This window comes from Setaria italica, chromosome III, assembly GCF_000263155.2.
Source record: "Setaria italica strain Yugu1 chromosome III, Setaria_italica_v2.0, whole genome shotgun sequence".
In the NCBI taxonomy this organism is placed as follows: Eukaryota; Viridiplantae; Streptophyta; class Magnoliopsida; order Poales; family Poaceae; genus Setaria; species Setaria italica.
In genome coordinates this window covers 15,376,939-15,400,102 of record NC_028452.1, presented here as the reverse complement: position 1 = coordinate 15,400,102, position 23,164 = coordinate 15,376,939, and the positions used below count along the sequence as shown (strand labels likewise).

At 44.5% G+C, this 23,164-nt stretch overlaps 3 protein-coding genes across 7 annotated transcripts; 1 reads left to right on the top strand and 2 right to left on the bottom strand.

The window, feature by feature from the left end:
* Positions 1-2,045: 2,045 nt before the first annotated feature.
* Positions 2,046-6,404, bottom strand: LOC101765513 (KH domain-containing protein SPIN1). Its single transcript, XM_004961665.4, has 7 exons — positions 6,119-6,404; positions 5,882-5,970; positions 5,417-5,568; positions 3,319-3,432; positions 3,118-3,234; positions 2,811-2,954; positions 2,046-2,504 (listed from the first exon to the last, which is right to left on the bottom strand). The coding sequence occupies exons 1-7, from the start codon at positions 6,208-6,210 to the stop codon at positions 2,361-2,363; spliced, it is 852 nt and encodes a 283-aa protein (XP_004961722.1). The 5' UTR covers positions 6,211-6,404; the 3' UTR covers positions 2,046-2,360.
* A 6,868-nt stretch (positions 6,405-13,272) lies between these two features.
* LOC101754574 lies at positions 13,273-14,681 on the bottom strand. The gene is made up of 3 exons (XM_004963636.3): positions 14,253-14,681; positions 14,014-14,166; positions 13,273-13,923 (listed from the first exon to the last, which is right to left on the bottom strand). The coding sequence occupies exons 1-3, from the start codon at positions 14,340-14,342 to the stop codon at positions 13,381-13,383; spliced, it is 786 nt and encodes a 261-aa protein (XP_004963693.2). The 5' UTR covers positions 14,343-14,681; the 3' UTR covers positions 13,273-13,380.
* Positions 14,682-16,527: 1,846 nt separating this feature from the next.
* Positions 16,528-22,829, top strand: LOC101764293 (pentatricopeptide repeat-containing protein At1g11900). 5 transcript variants are annotated; one of them, XR_001163546.2, is made up of 3 exons: positions 16,528-16,872; positions 17,227-18,747; positions 22,388-22,829. XR_001163546.2 is itself a non-coding variant. In XM_004961662.3 (2 exons), the coding sequence occupies exons 1-2, from the start codon at positions 16,795-16,797 to the stop codon at positions 18,286-18,288; spliced, it is 1,140 nt and encodes a 379-aa protein (XP_004961719.1). In that variant the 5' UTR covers positions 16,528-16,794; the 3' UTR covers positions 18,289-19,045. The 5 variants fall into 5 exon arrangements, 1 of the variants encoding a protein (XP_004961719.1); XR_002676665.1 differs by lacking the exon at positions 22,388-22,829 and adding an exon at positions 20,362-20,750; XR_214846.3 differs by lacking the exon at positions 22,388-22,829 and adding an exon at positions 20,262-20,750.
* The last annotated feature ends 335 nt before the right edge of the window (positions 22,830-23,164 follow it).

The following is a 23,164-nucleotide window of genomic DNA, read 5'->3' as shown; positions in this document are numbered from 1 at the left end:
ATATCTAAATTACTCACTTTTTTCATGAAAAACAACCTAAATGAACCCATTAATCTTCATCTAAATTACCTATCTATGCAATTATAGAAAAAAAGTAAAGCAACCTTTTAAATTTGCATATAATTTATCCATATTTGTCATTATTATAAACAACCTAAAGTAATCTCTAAATACAAATTTAAATACCTACATATATTTTTTTTGAACAAAGTCAGCAGGGGAATACCTGCATATATTATTAAAAAAACCCCAAGTACACCAATATATTCTAAATTATCTATCCATGCAATTGTTTGTATAGAAAATACTAACTTGTGCATGATGTCTGACACCATCTAGACCATACATATATGTACAGAAGAAGTTATGAGAATACATATTTTCATGCTAAACACATAACTTTTTTTTGGGGAACTTGCTAAACACATAACTTAAACTAAGGGTTCAATGATTACTATACATGTGAATGAAACACTTTATATAATAATTACTAAGTCTATCACAATCGTATAAAATGAGTGCGTATATTTATAAGTTTAGGCCTAACCTGAGCATAAGCACATATCAAAGGAGTGAAGGACTAGTCGCTTCCAATTGGACCTCAAATCAATTTACAATGAAAAATTTCACATAGGCATAGAAGAGAATGGGCAAAATAGTTTAGAAGGAAACGAAAGAAAAAAAAAACAAGAAGGGCATCCACATTGTGGTGAGTTGGTAATGGTTGTTTGTCTCCTAGCGAATTCGAAAGAAAAGATACAAACAAACTTTTAATGGGACAACAACATTACAATACTGACGTCACAACTTTTATTGAGAAAATTGCCATATTGACACTCCAAACAACAAGCTTCACATATTTGACATCCGAAACGTTTGCTTCATAGTTTTGACACTCAAAACGCCAGATTGCTTGATTTGTCTGATAATCTTTCATTTTAATCTATTTTCTTTTATTTTTCATTATTTTGGTATATCAAATAACGCATGTGCCCTTGACTGTATTGTTGTTTGTCTCCGTTGCTTCTTCTCTTTCTTCCAGTCATCGCTCATTCTTTTCCACGAGCAAGAGGAACCGACTTACATGTGTGCTGACTGCCGAGCGAACTTATTTTGGTTCAAATGCAATTAACTGCTAATGTTTATTTATGAACTATATGTGCAAACTATTCAACCTATCTGGTTGAGATGTGTGAGCTATTCGAGCCCCTTGATGTCCTTTCGGGACTAGTGGTCCCTTCTCGATATAGAAACCTAGCACTAATTAAGTTCTTCAAAAGTGATACATGAACTCCGAAGCTCCTGCGTTGCATAAGTATATACCAACTCGCAAATAAACAAAAAGATGTGTTGCACGAGGTGTTATTTCTTAGGAGTTTGGTACCGAGTACCGACATCTAGGCATGATCTAATTGTAGAATATGTAGAGTTTGTGGTGTCCCTAAAGCCAGCCGAATTTAGGTTATAAATAAATACCACCCCCTCCGTTCCAAATTGTAGGTCGTTTTAGCTTTTCTAGGTTCATAGTTTTTGATATGTGCGAAACTATGAACCTAGAAAAACCAAAACGACATACAATTTGGAATGAACTTGCCAAATTATGTGTCAACTTTAGATGCACTTGCCAAATTATCATTGCACATGAGCTTTGATAGTTTGGAATTTTAGGGCTGTTAGGTTTAAACAGCAGGTACACACTGTCAAACTTGTATCTAAAAATATCAAAACAACCTATAACCTATAATTTGGAATGAAGGTAATATCGTTGAAGCCTATTGGCCACCTTTCATCAACAATGTTTAATAAAATGGCCAGTGCTTGAAAATAGATAATTCGATCAAAATCTGAATGGCTAAGATTAGAGTCTAGCCCCTGTTAGTGTGGACTGCATAACCAACAGCAGTATCAACTGAAATCTGGACTGCTGAACTCAAATCCATGATTGCCAGACAGCCACAGCTGCCTCCTGATACGATACATATTTCTGCTTGCCAGTAATGATTTAAGGAGAGCTCACAAATATGTTGCACCGAAAAGCGAAAAAATGAGATAAGTACCGCCACACTAACGCATTGTAACTCAAAATTTTGCACAGTACTATATCTCAGCATTACCAGTAACAAATAAATCAAATGTTCTAATTATACAGCCACAGAGGATACACTACGCATAGTCATCTGTCATTCTCATAAGGTTAATGTCACATGGGATGGGAGATCAAAATTCACCTGCTAATACAGTAAAGGATGTCGCATACTGCCAACACCGTCATGAAAGCTTGCTCATGAAAAATTAGGGTGTGAAGGCATGGACTGGTTGGGATTGCTGGAGAGTCAAGAGGGAGGGATGAGCCTCCGTGGTCATTGTTTCACTCGTTTCATGCCACCATTACTAAAGGGGCTAGGAGGAGCACCACCTGGATGTGGACTCTCCTCTCGGAGGGGTGAATTTAACATGGCAAGTTCCCGGAGTTGCTGTCTCTTGTAGTAGTCTTGTGATTCGTCCTGTTTAGCAGTGCATAAGAATCAGGATTTAGAAACAGAAGTCAAGGATGTTGATTGTTTATTCATTTGTGGAGTACTATGAGCTGGTAAAAGTCGTAGCCCATAGCATTAATCTAGTGGGTTAGTACTCAGTGATCTGCTTAAAACAAATGTGGAAGAATAGAGCAATTGACACAAGTTGGATGTTTGGATGTTTGGCAAAGCTCTTTTCTTTGGCATGTTTGGATGTTTCAGCATATGTTTGAGATAAGCTGCAGATTGAAAAGTGGAAGGGAAGATAAGAAGGTTGAGAACACGTATGCATACCACTGGCTTCAATAGCTCTTCAAGGATCTCTTGTGCCTTTGCAAGTCTTGCATCGATCACATTAGCAGGTAACTCAGCTTCAATCAAGATATGGAGGGGCTCACTCAAGTGTTCATAGCCAGGTCTTCCTTTAAGTTGTTCCTCCTTTATTACGAAATGAAAAGAGTAGCATGGTTAGTATTGAAGGTTTGCTAGATGCAATCTGAAAATAAATGCCTACTGTAAAAACAAAACACAAACAATCATCCAGTCATTTCAAGATACAGTACACATAGCCATATCTGGTTGATTCCAGAGTAATGCTTACCTTGCCAGAATCTTTAATTGAGCCCTTCCCTCTGATGAAAACACGACAACCTGTAGAGGCTTCAATCCTCTTCAAAGAATTTCCCCTTGGGCCAAGAAGACGGCCAATAAAATTGAACTGTACAAAACGACTAGTAGTATAAGTAATGGTGCCATAGTGCTGTACCAGAAACCCTTGCAAATATGACAGATGAAAACATACATTAGGGTATGTATGTGTTGGTACTTCCAACCGCAAAATCTTCTTGACAATGTATGAAGAGGGACTTTGTGGGGGTCCTTGCCAACCCATAGCTCCTTGTGGAACACCTACTCTCTGACCAATGATAGCAGAGTGTTAGTGATGTACTTCTTTGGATATATTTAGAGAATGTACAAAATTGGCACCATATACTTCCTAAAGAAAGAACATTACAGAATTGGATAAAAAGGCCAAACATTAAACAAACTTCATTCTAAACAATTCTTCTAGGCTTCCGAATGCTTTCTTAATATGCCCAAGATTTAGTTACAACATTGGAGAACTAAACTTAGCTTAGTTGGCGGTAGGTGTGGTTGTAAACCCCAAGCACCTAGGTTCAACTCAACTTTGGATGCCTGTTTATTCTTTCTATGCAAAACCACCTACTTCGTCCTAGGTTGGTCGAGTTTTTTTCCCCAGTTACAACTTGCATGCGTCCCACCACAAGCACAAAAGCTATGTTTCTAAAAACTATAAACCCCTACTCTAAACATTTCAACTCCTGTTCAAGGTGAAAAAATGAATTGCCAGTCTCAGCAAAAGCAAATACAAAGGAAAATGTCAGATCTTTGTGGAGAAATAGATCAAGTTTATATTTCCACCTTCAATAGTGTATCATTAAGCATGGACCTTCTTTTGAGCATTATTTGGATTACAGGAACTTCTTTCCAAACATGGCTACAAACCAAACTCAATATGGAAGACACGTCACACGCTTCTCCACATGTCTAGTGTACAGTTCGAAGACTATTCAGGTGATGTGGACAATTTGAGAAGCAGATGTAAGTATTGTAGAGTATTGTAGAATGACAGGTTCTTGTCAACTTTGTGGTCAGTGGTTCTAATATGACTAGATAATTGAAACTAATTCAATCATAATTGACAAGAATGCTGCCTTGGATGATTGGAAATTTTTTAGATAATGGAAATAATGTAATATGGTAAAGGAGGAAGGCGAGAAGAGAAGATAATGGAAAATATAATTCTTGGTTTACATCAAATTGTTTTCACTTTTGAGTTTTGTGGCTTAAACACCAGAGATTTAGTTATGTCCCTTGAAGTCCCAGCGCAGTGTGTCTTAGATAATTTGAGTGTCAGTTTCATTTGCACGCTTTTTGGAAGGATGTTGACACCCCTTTTATCTGATGTGGTGAATAGAATGGATGTGAGTTGCGATAAAGTATTTAAGCGTAATAAAAGGCGTACCCGGTGCGAAAGCTCCCACACGAGGTGGGTTTGGGGAATGGAATTCATAGAAAGCCTTACACTTGCATAATTTCTTTGAAATTCTGCAAAGAGGCTGGTTCGAACCCAGGACCTCTAGGCCACAAGTGGAGCCTCTGTACCACTGTGCCAAGTCCTCCCTTTTTTTTAAACATAGCAGGATATTATTTGATATTGAGAGAACCAAGAAATGGCTTGATTGGTAGAGCACCCAGTTGAGAGTCCACCCGGGCTCGAACCCGGGTGCTTGCAAGCCGTGCGAGTACCTCCCTAAAGGGTTCGGCACTCCCCTCTCTTGAGGCAAAGTCATGTGGACACTTCTCCAAAAGGCCGAGTTTTTTATGTATATAGTTGATAATTGATATGGATAAATTTGTTTCCTTTATAATATGACTACAAGCCTACAAGGACATAGTGGTAACGGTTAGTTAAAATCATAAATGTTGAAAAGGGAAGGGGAAAATGGATTAACAGCAAAAAAACAGAAGAGAAGTTGGTAATAATCCTACTTCCAACTAAAAAACAGCTGAAATATTGCAAGGATGTCAAAAAAGAAACACTTCATGGAGCCCATTGACCACCTGTTGGCTTATATTTATGTCTATAAAAGCATCTGCATGCTTAGTACTCTTTGAAAGCCAACTTTATTTTCGCAGGCCCTTCATGAATAAATTTGATGAGTGCAGAAATATTAATATGCCGTGGATCATAATTCTTGCTGGATTGCACTTCAGAAAATGCATAGCAACTTATATCATGGCTACATCTCTTATATAGCATTCTCTTTTTGTAGAAAAAACAAAAAGGTATGCTAAGTGACTGAAGTGTATCCTACCTCTGAATGCATCCCATTCCATGGACTATAACCGTTCCCGCAAAAATTTGGCATGGGGGGTGACGGATGCATCTGGTTTGGGCTAGCGATTGGAAACTTCTCGAACTCCCCAGCACCATGTTGGCGCCGCATATTCGACACCCGCATTATTTCTGGTACCATGGATCGATAAGCAAAAGTTAGCACATAACATTGACATAAGAAAACATCCTGCCACTGAAGAAAAGCCACTGTACTTGTTATGAACAGGCGAGATTTTTCATCTATCAATACCCACGGCACAAAACATTGCAGCTGAAATCAAAAGACGTCTATCTAGCAAATTTTCATCAAGCAAGGCAAGTCGTAGCAATTTGCCCGTAGAGGACAGCATGAGAAGTTCGAATCTACCGCAGCAATGCTTATCTGCATAAGAAACATAGCAACAAGAGCATCTTTTTATAACACCTAGATCAAAACACTCACCTTGATTCAGCAGCCTGCTGCAGATTGGGAGCACCTGCATAAACGGCCCCAGCTTCTGATGCTCCTGCAGCAAGTCCGCCAGGTACTGACTGCGCCACAAGCAATCCAATCGCACCCAGACACAGACACAGGAGCAAAAACAAGGCACGGATCAGACGGACTCCCCACAACTCCAAAGAGCCAATCTTTTCGTTCTCCCGATGAAACCCACCCCCCAACCCCAGCGCCGAGGCTTACCTGCCTACGTCCGGCGGCCCGGGGGGCCTGACCTGCGGCGACATGGCCCTCGCGGGGGAGAAGCAGGCGTCCGTACCGTGCAGGCCGTCCATGGCGGCGCGCGGCGGCCGGGTCGGGATGGGGCCGCCCCGGGTGCCAATCGGGGGGAAGCCGCTACGGGGAGAGGAGGAAGAAGAGGAGAAGATGGAGATTGGGGTATGTTTTTATCGCGGTGTCTCGTTTTCTTTTCTTGGTGCGGTGGCAATGCCCTTTTTTTGGGAAAATCTCGGCAAAACCCTGCGCCCGGCACGACGGGTTGCGTCGCGGCATCCCTCTGCGCTCCTGCGTGCTTGCCCCGTAGGGTTTATAAACCCCCTGCCGCCCAGCGGCCCAGGGCAGCTGCAGGGATACGCATCGACCTACTTGCCATATTCTGCATTACCCGTTTTACTGGGGATACACCACAGCCCGCATCTTTTCTTGGAGTTATACAGAGCTTTAGAAAGGCTAGCGTACTTGCTGGATTCCATTTGGCTATAACGTAGGAGTAGAAAGACTTCAACTGTACATACTTTGCACGTTTGCAAATGTATAGGTAACTTGTAAACCGCAATAGTAATACTTAATATGATATTCAAGTTATGCCTAAACAAAAAAACAAAGATGTAGTATCTGCAATATTTTAATAGACAAGGATTATTTTTTAAACTATGGTTATTTGTTGCCTTTTAAAATATTTATCCTGATATCAGTAAACAAAGACGCATAGATGACATGCCGTAAAACTATTGATAGATCCTTGTCAAAATAAACAATAGGTGATTGTATTATGACATCATGACATGCTATATAACACACACCTAATTGTCTCAGCAGTGCTACATTTTACAAAGAGAGCGAGAGACACGCACAACCATCTTGTTTGTATTTGGTTTGTATTTGGTGGTCACATGTTACTAGAGTTGACGGCCGCAACAGCCATGTTGGTGTCGTGCCGGCTAATTATGGTGTTGTGTCATATTGCTACAGTTGAGACAACGATGAACATGCTTGTGTCACACTAGCTAGTTGATATCTGATGCCGATATGTTTAGAGTTGACAGGAGCTACAGACATATTTGTGTCACACTAGATATCTGGCATGTGATGTTTAGCGTGTTGTTAGAGATATTCGGTGTCATATCTTTTAGGATCGCATGCCTAACCAAAATACTTCTTTTCTGTCTTTTTTTTGCACCCGGTATATTCGTATTTATCGTTTTACACGTCTTTGGAGGATTTGATTATAGACATCGTCATTCACTTTTAAATGCCTTGTTTCAGTCCCCTATGGCAGATAAAACTTAAAGTATGCAGTTTTATGCTGCATGAAACTGACGAAATGATTGTTAACCCCGAGGTATCTGAAATTTCAGTGCATATCGTTGAACAGAGACAAAAAAAAATGTTTCTCATTTCTTTTATTTGTTGAAACGAACACAAGGCAGAGATTTCTATCGACCTTGCTGGTTGACCAGACACCCTCAACACCCCTTCCCCTGATAAGCATTCGCCACGCCCGCACCTCCACGGCCGGGCAGGGAGAATGGCCGCGCCCTACCCCGTGGACACGTGCGGCGGCGATTGCACAACAGCACAAGGCGCCGTGACGAGCGCCTGCGGGCGATTTCTAAAACGGCGACCGTACATCGGAAGCGGGGCAACACGCACATGCCCGCTAGGGCGCTAGCTGCTGCCGCATGCGGTGCTGCTCCTGTCCGTGCCGGGATTTCTTTTCTCCCACAGCGGCGACGACAACGCCATCGTTCCCGCGCACGTTCGCGCGGCGATCGTGTCGTCTCCACGTGCTCGGCGTCGCCTTTCCTTTTCTTTCCGCAGCAACCGAAGCGGTGGCTGGCTGGTCCGTGCTCGGTGTGGGCGAGGAGGGGACGCTGCTGGGCCGGGGGAGGATACGCGTACGCATAGGATGCTCTGCTCCGGTGCTGGGGCGAGCACGTACGTCCGCGGGCGCGCGCGGCAGCGCATGTTGGGGGGCAGGTGCGGTGCGGCCGTGCGGGGGCACGTTGATTGTCGAGTGGTGGTCAGTGCTGTGGTGGTGAACCTGAACTGAACTGGCGACGGTGTCCGATGCGGTTGGCGAGGAAGATACGGCGCCGGGTGTTACTACTGTGCGTGCACGTGCCGGCAGACGTGCAGTAAAAAAGAAATGGAAAAGGAGCTCGGAAATGATGGATCCATGGCGCCTGGAGACTGACCCTTTTTGTTTATTTATTTAACCCAGGTAGCCCTCTTTCTGTAAACTGAACGTACAGCTACTAGTGTGGTGTAGTAGGAAAAGAGTTGGGAAAGCGCCGGGGCCTGGCATGGAGTTCCCCCGGCGCCATACGCCGCCTGCGACGGCCACGAGCGCTGTTGTCACGGCCGGGGGTGAAGCTGAAAAGGGCGCCTGGCCCAAGACAAAAGCGCCATCCCTTCCCCCGCCTGTGCTGAACTGCTGATGCCTGTGCTCTCTCCCCTCCCACTCGGGCACTCGGCGCTCGCTTTCCATGCCCCCCTGCCCCGTGTAAAGCACCAATATTTTGGGGGCTTTTGGCACAAATCCAGGCGCCCCTGTCACCCACCGGATCCCTCCTCCTCCGCTGCCCTCAGAATACTCCAGCGCCGGGCCCACCGGATTCCGCGACCGACGCGGCCACGTCTCCTTGTCTCGTATCGCGGCAGCACGAGCCGTCTTTTTTTCCTTTTTTTTTCCGCCTGAATTTTAGAGCGATGGTGATCGCGACGCAGCGGCTAATCGTTATCCTGTTTTCAAACGACCGAAATGGCCTCGGTGGTCGCTGTCGGAGCCCGTCGACCTACGAGGTGAGAATTCCTGACTTCTGTTTAGTTCGTGCTTAGTTGATGCTAGGATAACGTAAAGAGAATTAGATTATAATGTATTTTGCAGCTGAATAGGTGATTTTTTTTTTGCACTCTGATAACTTAATCGGATTATAGTGTGGGTGTTGTATCTGATTACGGTGGGAAGAAGTGGTAAACAAGCTTGTATAAATATTATTTAGGTAAAAGATTTGATTAGTGAAACTATTGCAACTAAACATATATAATGAGATTCATTACCTTCAGTAATTAGATTACGTTACATTTGAGCCAACAAACACTACCTCAGCTAACTCTATTTAGTTTTTTTTTCTAACTCACGGTAAATTTACGGGGAAAAAACTCAAAGCCACGTGAATTTGGATCCAGCTAGACCTAACATTTTTTTAAAAGAAAATAGAGTTAAGGCTCTATTTCAATCTAGGTAGGATCTGTTTGTTTAGACTTGCTACTCTCTTGCACAATCTCAGATTTTACAAATCATAATCATAAGCTACCTTTTCTCATTTCTATATGAATCAAACAGACTTTTGCCAAAAAAAATGGAGGAAAATGCACGACGAGCCATTAAATTTGCACCAAATTCTCATTCAAATCACTTAACTTGCAAATGGTACACACCTTATCATCAAACTTGCATTTTTTTTCCAAATAGTACACACCTCATCCTCAAACTTGCATTCTTGTTCACCGAGGTCCTTTTTTTGCAACGGCTTATTGATCTGGCAACAGTAGGCAATGACATGGAATTGGATGACACTTGCGTGGGGCCGTGGGGTTTGCCCAAGTTACATTACGAAGATTAAAATTAAGTTCACACTGAATATATAAAGTTACTTGTCGATTCAACATAATTAAAATTCCAAAAATATCATCCTTCTCTGTATAAAATGATACCTTTCTATCAGATGAAAAACAAATGGTATTTCCTTTTCACGGTTCAGACGCCACTCAATGTATTGCCTTAGCGATATTACAACTTAATTGAAAAATTAACAAAAACAAACTGAAACTCTAAAACTCAATGGGACATGTGTAACAGAACTGAATATAAGACCTATGTTTTATGCAATTCCCGACACTTCCAAATCTAAACCCTAACCATAATATCTAATTAAATTGAATTCGACAACAAAGTTCCTGCATTCCATCCGCACCCAAAATTGCATCTTGTTCTACACATTCTAGTCTTGATCATCTACAAACGATGTATCATTGCCCTGCCCTAACTAATAGAGTTCTCCTAAACTTACTGTATTCTGGAGCCAATATGTCCTGTTCTCCCTAGGGATCCGTCCTCATTTCTGCAACTCTCACCGAGCACCTCTGGATCACGAGCAGCATAATGTCGCCGCTTCCAACCTAGCCCGTCGCCACCCTGGCTTAGAACTAAAAAACGCTACCTCATTCTTTCCAAGGTGGTTTTGTGAAAATTCCTTGCGATTAAACATGCTTACATGATGACTAGTCCTTATGTGTTGAAAAAAGGACCTCGGGTGAACCTTGTTACAAGTTTGATGATGTTTTGTGTACTGTCTTCAAGTTAAGTGATCCAATTAAAATTCTGGTGCAAGTTTAATGATGCTTCATGCATTTTACTCGAAAAATGAAGCAAACAGAAACGAGATGGAAATGTACGGACTTGTTGCTTTGCCAACTTTACGTACCATCGTGTGTTGCCATGGGCGCCCAGATTTTTTTTTTTGAGGTGGGGTGGGCGCCCAGATTAGAAACAGAGACTTGTGGCAAACGATCCAGCCCATCGGGCAAGGGTGGAACACGGCGCCCAACAGTTACAATAAAGCCCAGCAAGGCTCACCCACTTTGAGAATCCGAAAAGCCCGGCCCAAATCACTTCATCCACCCGAAAGGTCCAGACGCCCGGAGTCACCACCACCCACCTCTCTGTCCACTGGCTCACGCCGCGACCGCCCCCCTTGTCCCTTGAGATCTCGCCGCCGTCGTCGACCCCCGCCGCCGCCTCCTCCCCGTTCCGGCTTCCCCGATGGCGCGGCTGCACTGGCTGGAGGCCATCCTGCCGCTCGGCATCATCGGCGGCATGCTCTGCATCATGGGCAACGCCCAGTACTTCATCCACAAGGCCGCGCACGGCAGGGTACGCCCTCGTCCCCCAACCCCCACCCCTTCCCTATCCCGATCCGAATCCCACCCCGTGCTGACACGATCCATCTCGTTTCTCTCGTGTGCGTGGGTGGGTTGATGCAGCCGAAGCACATCGGGAACGACATGTGGGACGTCGCCATGGAGCGCCGCGACAAGAAGCTCGCCGAGCAGTCCTCCGGCAACTAGGTGCGGATCTGGTCCCTTGCCTCTGCTCTCCGTGGCTGTTGCTGGGATTCCCCCTTGGGTTCAGTCTCCGGGGATGATCGGCTGTGGTGGAATTCGTGCAGTACGCTGCGAGATGATTCTAGGGTTTGGGCTCGATTTCGGTCTGGTTTAGGTTAGGAATTGCATTTCATCCTAGTGATGGAAAATTGAGCATTTCCTGCGAGCATTTTTGGTTGCCGTAGTGGGTTGGCGTGTTCTGCACTTGTTGTCACTCAGTATTAATTGCAACTTATTTGGTCATTGCAATGGAAATGGGAGAGGGAGAGGCCAACATATTTTCATTCCAGTAGTCTACTCCTTTTAGCAAATCGAGCTAGGCAACTATTAATAGCTCTGTGCAAGGAGGGTAGAACCCTCCCCAGCAGATTCCAATGAATGTTGAGTGTTCAAAACTACTATTTACAATAACTGGTAGACTCTTCATGCGGTATCAACTCATCGTGTCATAGTGTTCAGTGCATATCTATGACCAAACTGTGCCTGCTTTCAACTTTGTCTTCTTACTCTACCGGTCTACCTCAATACAATACTGTTGTTCTAAGTGAGGACCAAACCTTCTAATCATGGATAACACTCTTGCGGATAATTGCAAGTTTGCAACTGTTGTCTTTTATGCTCATTGTCTTTGCCATTTCTTGATGTTATGTGTTTTCTGTTTCTGTCAATTGTGTCTTGGAAATGCTATTCCATATTCAATGATAAAAACTTCATGCTGCCTTGTTCTCACACTGTTTATTTAGTTGCTTGTGTTATCATTGTCTATAATCCTATACCACATCATAAACCACAAGATTGGTGTTACCAAATTACCATGAAGTTAACTGAATGCAAAATATCCTATCAACAGATTTTATTCTGACTATGCAGTATGAACAAAACTCACTTTTCTTGCAATTTCCTATGGTATACATTTTGCTAGCAACCAGAATGGGCAGGAAAAACGTACTGAATCATTAGTTCCTTTAGCAGATTATCTTCAGTCCTTTCTTCCTTTCGTTGCGAGTCACTTTTTTTTCGCTTTCATCCTTATGCAGCTCTAAGTTGCAATGTTATTCTCATAGCTCCCTATTGTTGGACCAGGAAGAAGCACAAAAATAAAATGCCAACTTCTAATTGATGGTGGTGTGTTTTTTTCCTAACTAAATATTATCGTTTGGCCGAATTTGTAGAAAAGGGGATAATAGTAAGGAAGAGTATCCATTTGGAAAAATGGAACAACAATAAGGGAGACTATCCATTTGGCTTCAGCTGGTAGTACCTTGTGATATGCCCTGTGGACTTTCAGTGTTCCTTCAGCTTATATTTACTTTATTGTTCCTAGCCATTATTGGGATGCTGCTGACTATTGCTTGTTAGCCATGTCAATAATGTAATACAAATCCACTGAAATGGTAATTCATGTTTCTGCAGGGTATTGGTCAGCCTCAAACTTTTCCGGATGTTGACGAACCTATTTCGGAAGCACAGAACTCTTTAGTTTCCTTGTATAATGGGAACAATTGGTTTTGCTTGAAATCTCAAAACAATTGGGAGAATAATGTGTATCTGGAATCTGTTTAATTGAACAAAGTTGCTTTCCTTTGTCATTTCTGTACCCCCATTTCTTTCCTCCTCTGGAGCAGATTCATGAAGAAGATAACAGTGTTCACAGTTGTTATGACTTTTGGCAAGTATGTTCTGATAAAACATTGTGGATTCAGACGGGTAGAGGCGTACAACTGTGTAATAAGAACGATAAGAAATATACAGTGTGATTAAACAAGTGCGCCCTTAATACCCGTAAAGTTAGTAATTTAGACATGCTAGTAAATCAATGGCCGTGGTTTCTAAAGGACTCAAAAGAATGAGAAGACTTGACAGAGTCACAGGAATTCACTCATCTGACGGAAGAATATTTGATCACTGGGCGTTTATGTTATGCTCAACAAGAGTTTACTTTCTTTATTTTCACCCAGATCAGGTGAATTTTATGAATTACATTCAACAAAATCACAATAACAAATCAGAGACGACACGTGTCCTCTACAAGCTTGCACTATTTCAGCCGCCTTTCGTCAGCCGTCGCGCGTCGTTTCAGGTGACGAGCCATCATCCTTGGACCTCCGGGGCACCGCAGACGAATCATCGTCAGAGATGACGCCGCTGTTTGTGCTCAGCAGCCGATGGGGTTCGTACTCAACCGTGCCGCCGCTGTTCGTGTTCAGCATCCGCGGCGGCTCATTGTCCATGGCGCCGCCGCTGTTCGTGCTCGGCGTCCGCGGCGATTCCGTCTGCCGGGAGGGCGACTGCGGGGCGGCGTCCGGATCGCCCTCCGGAGCGGCCGCCTGGTGCTCCTTTTCCTCCTGCGCAAGGTGGGACGGCGAGGACGTGCCGCGATCCTGGTACTGCTCCGCGTCGTCGTCGTCCTCGGCGTCGACATCTTCCTCGTCCTCCTCCTCGATGTCGTCGTCGTCCTCGTCGAGGTTGACGACGTCCTGCATGTTAAGCTGGTGGTACTCGACGATCTCCCGCAGGAGCCGGTTCTCGCGGGCGTACAGCGTGTTCTCGTGCGCCAGCCGCGCCTTCTCCGCGAGCAGCGTCTCCAGCTGCTGCCGTATCTGGCACAATGAACGAAAGCACGCAGGGCGTCACGAGGACTTGACAAATCACATCACCTCATTGTTGATTTGCAGGGACCGAGCACGTACCATGTCCTCGTCGGCGTCGGGGTTGCCGTCCCGGAGCTGCCGGTTCTCCTCCTCCAGCTGCGCGCACCGCTCCTTGGAGAAGGCGAGGTCGGCCTTCAACGTCTTGAGCTCGCGCTGCAGCAGCTTCACCTTGGCCGCCATGGCGTTCGCTACCTGATGATGGGGGCACATGCCAATGTTGAAGCTGTTCTTCCGCAGGCAGAACGTATACAAAAAATTGAAAAAAGGAGAAACCTTACGTCGCGAGAGGCCTTGATCTGAGGCGACTCCACGTCGTCGGACAGCATCGGCGTGTCGGGGCTGACCAGGTTCGCGCTCCGGAAGTCCATGCTGCACGCCTTCCTCCTGATCTGCAGCTTCCGGGCGGCGACGACGGCGCTGCCGCCGGCGCCGGCACAGGGTGTCGTGTTGTCGGCCACCGCCGCCAGGCCCTCCTGCTGCTAAGCAAACAGTGAATGGCATCAATAACAGCTCGTCAGGCTCTAGATGCTTAAAAAGGCTAACAAATCTGCATGCTGAAAGCCTGAAAATGTTGAGTTCATCAGAGGACTGACTTCAAGGACGTTCTTGATCTTCCCTCCGATGTCGATCCTCCCCCCTTCCGGCGCTCCTTTCCGCGACGTGGGGCTCTCCGAGCTCCGGACCCGGTCGTAGGACCAGCGAGATTCGGCGGGCTACAGATTCCCATGGGAAAAGCAGAGGAAACAGAGCTTGAACTGAAGAGAACTCGCAGTATGCAAACTCACAAAGGGGTCGCACATGTTCAGAGTTCTTACTTGAGTGCGTGGCGTGCCGTTCTCGTCGAGCATGACTTTGGCTTTCTGGGCCACGAGCGACCAGAACCCATGCCTCGTGTCGTCCTTCTGGGATAGCTCGAGGTCGTACTTGGGCCCGTCGTCGTTTAGCTTTGTCGTCGACGTGTAGAGCTGGGTGACGGGGTCCTACAATGGGCGGAGCAGATCGTTCAGAGACGGTCGGATTGTTGCAGCGGCATCGGCGATTCTTGATCAGCGTTCAGAGGCACAGGTGATTCTAGGACGGACGGGATGCCATGAGGTGGGTGGACGGGGGAGAACGGAGCCGCACCTGCATCGGGCTGCTCGGCTGGCTGTCGCCGTGGGACGCCGCCGCGGCGGGGAAGCGGTCGCCTAAGTCCGGCAGCGTGAGGTCCCCGAGCGCGGCGGAGGAGGACACCATGGCCTGCGCGGCCAGGCGGGAGGAGCGGTCGGGGCGGCGGTTGTCGTCGGCGAAGCGGGTGGCGCGCGGGGACGCGATGGCCGGCGACGCGGAGCCGCCCGACGACGTCCGGCGGTGGTCCTCCACGAAGGTGGCCGACCGCTGGATGCCCTGCTTCCTGCGGTACGCCATCGCCGCCGGCGCGCCGTACTCGGACTGGGAGGAGGAGCAGCAGCAGGAGCGAGGCGCTCGCGCACCGTTTCTTGGGTGGAGCGAGCTCCTAGGCGACGCGCTCTTCCGGGGCTCGCGTTCCGCGGGAGGGCGGGGAGCGGTGGGCGCGCCATGGCCGTTATTTCGTAACGAACCCTGCCCGCATTTTCAGGACGCGGGGACGCCGCGCGAGCTTCGGATCCCGTCGCGTGCATGGTCAGTTGGTCACTGTCGAGGAGCTCTGCATGGTTGCATATCGTCCACTCACCAGTGTTACTCTGACACAAGTGCTATCATGGTCACTCGGGGCGGCTGCGGTATTGGATTGCTAAAGAAAAAGTTTGGAATCCGACGCAAGTCTGATTTGGGCAAAAATTCAAGAGCTACGAGTTTTTGGTTCTCCGGTCAATGACATTAAATTTGGAGGCGTGTTTGGTTCACATCCCTAGTGTGTGAGCCAACATTTGGCGTCTACTTAGATATTTGATCCCTATTTGGTTTCACGCCAAAAAGGAAACTGGCCAGAGCATTTTATGGCAAACTAGAAACGGCGCCACTTCAATGGCCAAGTTTTAGGTGCACCGCACGGTACGCTATAACGAAATTTAATCATCGTTTAGTTTCAAAAAAATTTAACCATCTTCAAATTTAAGCAATTTTGATGGCGAAATTTTAGCACGTCAGAGTTTTGGCAAGCTAATTTTTAAGCAGTTTGTTACTTCTCTGGGGGTGTTTGGGAGATAGGATCTAAACTTTAGCCCTGTCATATCGGATATTCGAATGGTAATTAGGACGACTAAATATGAGCTAATTACAAAACTAATAGCAGAACCCCTAGGCTAAATCGCGAGACGAATCTATTAAGTCTAATTAATCCATCATTAGCGAATGGTTACTGTAGCACCACATTGTCAAATCATGGACTAATTAGGCTTAATAGATTCGTCTCGCGATTTAGCTTAGGGGTTATGCAATTAGTTTTGTAATTAACTAATATTTATTAATACTCTTAATTAGTGTCAAACATCCAATGTAACAGGGGCTAAATTTTAACCCGTATGTGCCGAACACCCCCTATTTATCCTACCAACATCAGGCTATTGGGACGCCCTCTGCAAACCAAAGAACTCGACCAGGCCACCCTCACGTTCCGCCCGGCCCAGGCGCCCAGCGGTCTCACCTCACGGTCTTCTCGCCGCCCCGCGCGCCTCGGCGACCGACGACCCTCGTAAGCATTTCCCCGAACACTTGCCGTGCCCGCGCGCCCCCAAACCCCACCACGCCGCCTAAACCCCGAGGAACCCCAGAGCGCCGCGGATGCCCGCTCGCCCCCCGTCGGATGGCCTCGGCGGCGCGAGGTAGAGAGGGGCCCGCGCGACTCCTCTTCCCATTCAGATGTGGCGGCTCCCCCCGGCAGCGGCGCTCCGACTCCTCCGACGCTCGCTCGGCGCCACCGCCCGTCTCTCCGTTCCGGTACTTCCCTTCCCGGCTTCTCCTAATCTTTGTTGATTTCCGCAAAATAAATTCCGTTGCGGTGCTCGGTTAGCGCGGGCCTCTCACGAATTTGAGGATCCAAGCATAACCTTGCTAGATTGCTTCCGGTGAGGGGATTGATTCCTTGTCATGGATTATCTGGTAGATCGTTAATACTTAATAGCCCGTCTTATTTCACCAGTGGTTTTTCTTGGCATACTCAGGACCTAATCCTGGGTTTGGTTTAACCTTTGAAGTTGTCCCCCCTTCTATTTTACCTTTGTTATTTGAATTGTGTATCTGGTACTCAAAGTGGTGAAACGATCTCATAAGTTTCTTTCATTTTTACTCCAGGGGTGTTTGGTGCGTGCCTTGCTCCACGAGGAGCAGCACACTGCACGCGCTAATCCACACATGACTGTGCGTTACCTCCAATGGTGTGGTTCAGATGATGATGACGATGATGAGGCCATTGAGGCATTTAAGCATGATTGCTCGATCACAGCAAGCAGTAGTGCTTCAGATGCCTCAGCATCTACTGCTTATATTGACAAACTCAGCAGATCTGGCAACCTTGTTGATGCTGTTCGTGTTCTGCAGCATCTGCATCACCAGCAGATCCATGTTGGCCTGGACACGTTTAATGTGTTACTGCAGCAAGCAGCTGAAGCAGATGGCTTTGATCTTTTTGCCAAGGTATTCAGGTACTTGCTGCTTTCAAAACTTGCTCCTGATTCTACTTCATATATGAATGTTGCCAAGGCCCTCCAGAAGTTGGATGAATGTGAATTGATACTCAAGTTTGTAAGAGAAATTTTGGAAATAACACAGAATAGAGACCCTACAGTAATGAATCGCATTATTTTTGCCACGGCTAAATATGGAGACATTGATAAAAGTTTGATCATCTTTGAAGAGTTGAAGAAAGATCGAACCTTGGATGTTGTCACGTTCAACACTATCTTGGACATGCTGGGGAAAGCTGGTCGAGTGGATCAAATGCTTCATGAGGTGAAGCTAATGGAAGAACTTGGCCATTATCCTGACATTGTGACTTACAATACTGTAATAAACTGCTTGCGAAGGCTTGGGAGATTAGGTCTGTGCAAAAGATTTGCAGGGGAAATGCTTGAGAGAGGCATCAATCCAGATCTTAGAACATACACAGCACTCATTGATTGTTTTGGACGGGCTGGTCATATTACTGAAGCCCTGGAAATGCTTGACAAGATGAAGATGTCCCACAAACCTTCAGTTTATGTCTATCGTGCACTGATCAGCGATGTGAAAAAGGCTGGACAGTTTGAACTAGCCCAAAAGCTCTCTGAAGAGATGAATTCAAGTGCATCAGATTTACTAGGCCCTGAAGATTTCAAACAGAAGTACAAGGGAAGAAGGTTCAGGGATAAAAGATAAGAAGCTGATGAGTGATTTTTGAGGCTGAAAATATTATGTTCCCATGTGCTATGTGCATCCATAGTTCCATAGTGCCAGAAATTCTGGGAATGAACTGAATCTTCAAGGGTGTATCTCAGGGAGAATGAGAGAGCAACAAACTTTCAGATGACAAAAGCATAATGATTGGGAAGTTTCTGGTACAAATTCAAACATAAAATTATTTTCAAGATTTGCTATGCACCAAGGAGACTTGGCAAGCTGGTGTCTGTGGGCCTGTGGCTCCTTGATCAATGTGCAATCGTGGGACATTGTGACAGACGTTAGCTGCTGCACAAACTCAAGTTAAACACATAGCTGAACAGTCACATGACTTGGTTGAGGCTTAGATACTGGTGACGTGGTATCATGTGCATCAAACCTGCTTTGGTGGACATCACTCTTATTAGTCTTGTGTTGATGGGCATCTCTACATGTAAGGTATCAGCTTCTACCATTCCTTTTCAGTGCGGAACAAAATTAGAAATGCTTCACGTACAACCATTTTCTGCACAGCTCAAGTATAACCATGCATCTAAACCATCTCATGCATTTATGAGCTTCCCTTTTAGGTGATTTTAATTTTTAACAGTTGGATCCTGAGTTGCTCTCAAATGGTTGTACGTGTAGCAGTAGTCGAGCAAAATAGTTGAATCATGAATCATGAATTCCTTTTTCTCCAATTGTTTTGACATGCAATCGGCAAGTGGAATGTACTAATATGAGTTGATTAAATTCATTTTATTTGAGTTGATTAAAACTAAAAAGCGGATTTATACCTACTTTACTTGCCAAATACAAGATGATCTAGCCATTTTACAATCTCAGAAGGAAAAAAATACCTTTGTTGTTTATGGATAACTATGGCAAATTCATACTTGAAATGCTTGTTGTTGCTTCTTGAAAATGAAGTTGTCCCGAGATGTTCAAATACTAAAGGGCATGAGGATTATGACCTCCATGAAAAGGGTTTGGCAATCTGCAATTTGAATTCTTCCAATGTTTGAAATGGTGACCGATCTGGTTGGTGTATAGGTTTAGAGGAAATTTGTTATGACACAAAGATAATTCACATCAAGTTTTAACTTTCATTCCTTACTCGACATTTTCGTCACATTTATCAGTTAAATTGAGCGAAACAATCTCCAAATCACCTTGAAACTTTTGTAGTGATGAAGCAAATGAAGATGAATCCATTTTTCTTAAAAACTCACTTGTACTTTGAATTTTTATGGCACCAAAATACTTTTAAAAAATTATAGGAAAATAACTAATATTCCTCGCATCAGATGCAATAATTTATTAAAATTTCATAGCTTAAGTCGCATAGAGAATTATAAAGACTGGGAAATTCGGAAAATATTAGAAGAACTTTAAAGTACTTTATTTAACTTATGATAGGAAATGGTTTTCTAAATTACATCTCATGTGAGTAATATTAGTCGTTTCCTATAATTTTTGGAAAGTATTTGATGCCATAAAAATTCAGATATGCTTCAAAAGTAGTCGAATTTGAGGAGTTTTAGTTTGAAAACTGCAATGGTACATGTGCGTTTTTAAGCAAAACGGCTTCATCTCCTTTATTCTATGACCAAAAATGGTTTCATAAATTTTGAGGGTGATTTGGTGGTTGTTTCGTCCAATTTAACTGATTAAAGTTTTGAAAATATCACATAAAGAATGAAAACTAGAATTCGGTATCATACTAGAAACTCTGGCGCGGCTTTGCCGCACCCTACTTGAGACCAGCCAGTGTTTGTCCACCTTCCGATAGAACCCATATATACAAGCATATTGTGCACCGGTGTTATTTCAAATATTAGCACACCTGTCAAAAATATGTATCTGTAATGTGTGCCAGATATATACCATTGTTGTTCTTGTTCCTTTTTTTTTTTGCTTCCTTGCTTTTGATACAGAGAGGTCTTTTTGCTCATATTGCAGTTTTTTTTCAGATTGGTTTTCCAAGATCCACAAGTTGTCATCAAACACTTGAAACTATCAATTCAACTTGTCATTTACTAATTGTAAGCTTCAATATTCTTCTCACTGCAGACTACGGAACACAAAAATTGCAAAGTGAATCTGAGTGTTCAATATTTGGATGTGAAAATGTATAGTTGTTGTTTTCCCATCAGATTCAGTAAGATGAGCACCTTAGTTTTTCCTTCCCTCTCTGGCTTTTTAAGGCAGGCAGGTAGGGATGTAACTCTTATTAATTAGAGCAGAAAATTTGTTTTGTAAGCTTTACTGCGAGGCAAGAGCTGCCAGCATCTAGAACGGTACAAAACACTGAAAGGCCTGATGAGCAAACAAAGTACAGGTACTTGACGATAGAGCTGATGGTTGATTTGAAGCCAGAATACTAGTCACATCTCATAGGTAATGATATACTGATAATGTCTACAAATGTGATAACAGCACAAATACGATAGTCAATCTAATACTGAATGTATTGTTGGATAATCACTGGCTATTAAATTCAAGGGTAAATAACATTGGTTTGATTATCTTAGTAACAAGGTAAGGTGGTATCATTGCTATTTTACCTGTGATAATGGATAGGTATGGTGACATTGCGTTAATGTCATCTGCAAATTAGGCAATGAAGTCTGAAATAAATACCAAATTTAAACCCTACCAATACATGGAAAATGAAAAGTTAAAATTATACAGGGAATCAAAGTTGTATATATGTTAGTCTTTTTAATAATTATTTTGGATACAACTTCTTTGTAACTAAAGAGAAAGGTGATGCGATGTTGCTGCAGCTTATGGCCCTTAGTGTTGGGTTTGAGAGTTACCTTAGTAATATTTGCCTGATCCTAAATACTCGAGATATATATATGCAGCTCCTTACAGATTGGTTACGTACTATACCATATCCCCACCACCAAACTCACTGATATGCAGGCTGGCTGTATTATAACTTATGACAGTTACAATAAAAGTCTAACTTTCTGATATCATCTGCTAATGTTTGATTTTTGAAGATTCCTAAGAAACTTATCCATCTGCACCTGTCTCTCTGGCACTTAACAAATTCTGGCAATGAGCAAACCTGCGTGCACCAAGAACATAGGTGCATTAGAAGAAATCATGATTAAGAAATTTACATGGAAAACATATCTATATGATGAATGGGTTTAGTCAACTCATGCTTAATAAATTGATCAAGGTGACAATGTGGTAGAAAGAAGTGATTGTATATTTCAATAATTTCTCTTGATTGCTTCCAGGAGGCACATAGACTCCAATTTCTGTTCTTGTATCAAGTCAATGTTCTGTTAAGACGAACAAAGCTTCATTGAAATATGATTACACATGACAAAACTGAGCTATGCAGTTAACAGTAACACCATTACTTCTAGGGTCTTGTTTAGTTGCCCAACTTTGGAGATGCAAAATCACTATTGTAGCACTGTAGCACACTATAGCGTTTCGTTTGTATTTGTAAATTATTGTCCAAATATTGACTAATTAGGCTCAAAAGATTCGTATCGCAAAGTACAACAAAACTGTACAATTAGTTTTTAATTTCGTCTACATTTAGTACTCCATGCATGTACCGCAAGTTTGATGTGATGGGGAATCTTCTTTTTGTATATTGTCAAAGTTGGGAGTTTGGGGCAACTAAACAGCCCCTAGGATGCAAGTATGGAAAAATTACCAGTGTGACTGTTCACACGCTTACTCATTGCAACAGATGAGTGGGCGAGTGGCTAGTGTGATTAGATGAGATAGCTACAATAACATGAATGCGCAGAGAGAAAGCAGGTCATGATCATATCTTGGTGTGGTGGTCACCCAAATTTCAAAATTAATTTACAGTAAGGAACTGTTCTTTCACTTTTAATATATACCCATCAACAAGCCAGAGAACTCCATCTTTTACACCAAGCGTGCAAAAATGAATTTGTGTTGACGTCATTTGCAGAATCTGTACAGAAGAAGATAGGTACCTTCATTCATCACCTGGGAGCTTGGCATTTTGTCTAGCACATTGCAGGCAGTGGAGGCAACGTCGATTCACAGCCGTTTGAGCTGCTCGTCCAGCTCACCTTCTATCGCTGCACTGCAGGAGTACAGGACGGAAGCAAGGAGGAGCTCTTTCTTGGCGCCACCGTCGCGTCGATCTGCATCTCGCGTGCAATGTGGCCGGTGGAGAGGCAGGGTGGCCTGGCCGCCTGGGAGGCGGAGCAGCACACCGGCATCCCGTCCCATCCGTGATACGGGGTCGAGGGAGAGCACAGCACGAGCCGCGACAAGCGGTGAGCCTCCAGACTAGCGGAGCCCGACCTCCATCAACGCGCAATGGCTAGGAGGTGGCCGCCTGGAGCCGCAGCTTTGGCCTTTCCTGTGCTTGCTAGTAGTCACAGCCCCACGACGCGCTCTGCCTTGGGCTTTGGCATCAGTGAAAGGGAGCGGAGGCGGAGGAAGTTTCTCTTGCGTCGAAGGTGATAGGGCCGACTTTTTTTTGGGTTTTTTGCCCTTTTTTTTGAAAGATTTTCACAAATAGACCTCTGGAGGAAACATTTCGGAAAATGGACCCTGAGCTTGGCGCCAGCATCGGTGGCGCCAAGCATACACACCTCAGCGCCTGAGCCTCTGGCGCCCGGATCCTTGCGTAGGTGATGATCTGGATGTTGACATGGCGCCAAGCTTCGCGCCATGCTCCCTGGTGCCAAGAGCATGGCGCCAAGCTTTTAAACCTCTACCACCCGCCTCCTTCCTGCTCGAGCTTTCCTCCTCTTCTTTCTCCTCCCTCTCGTTTTTTTTATCTTCCCACTTCGCCATACATCACAAATCGGCCTATGGGACCTTGGAAACTTTGATTTGCTCCGTGGATCTTCCAGAG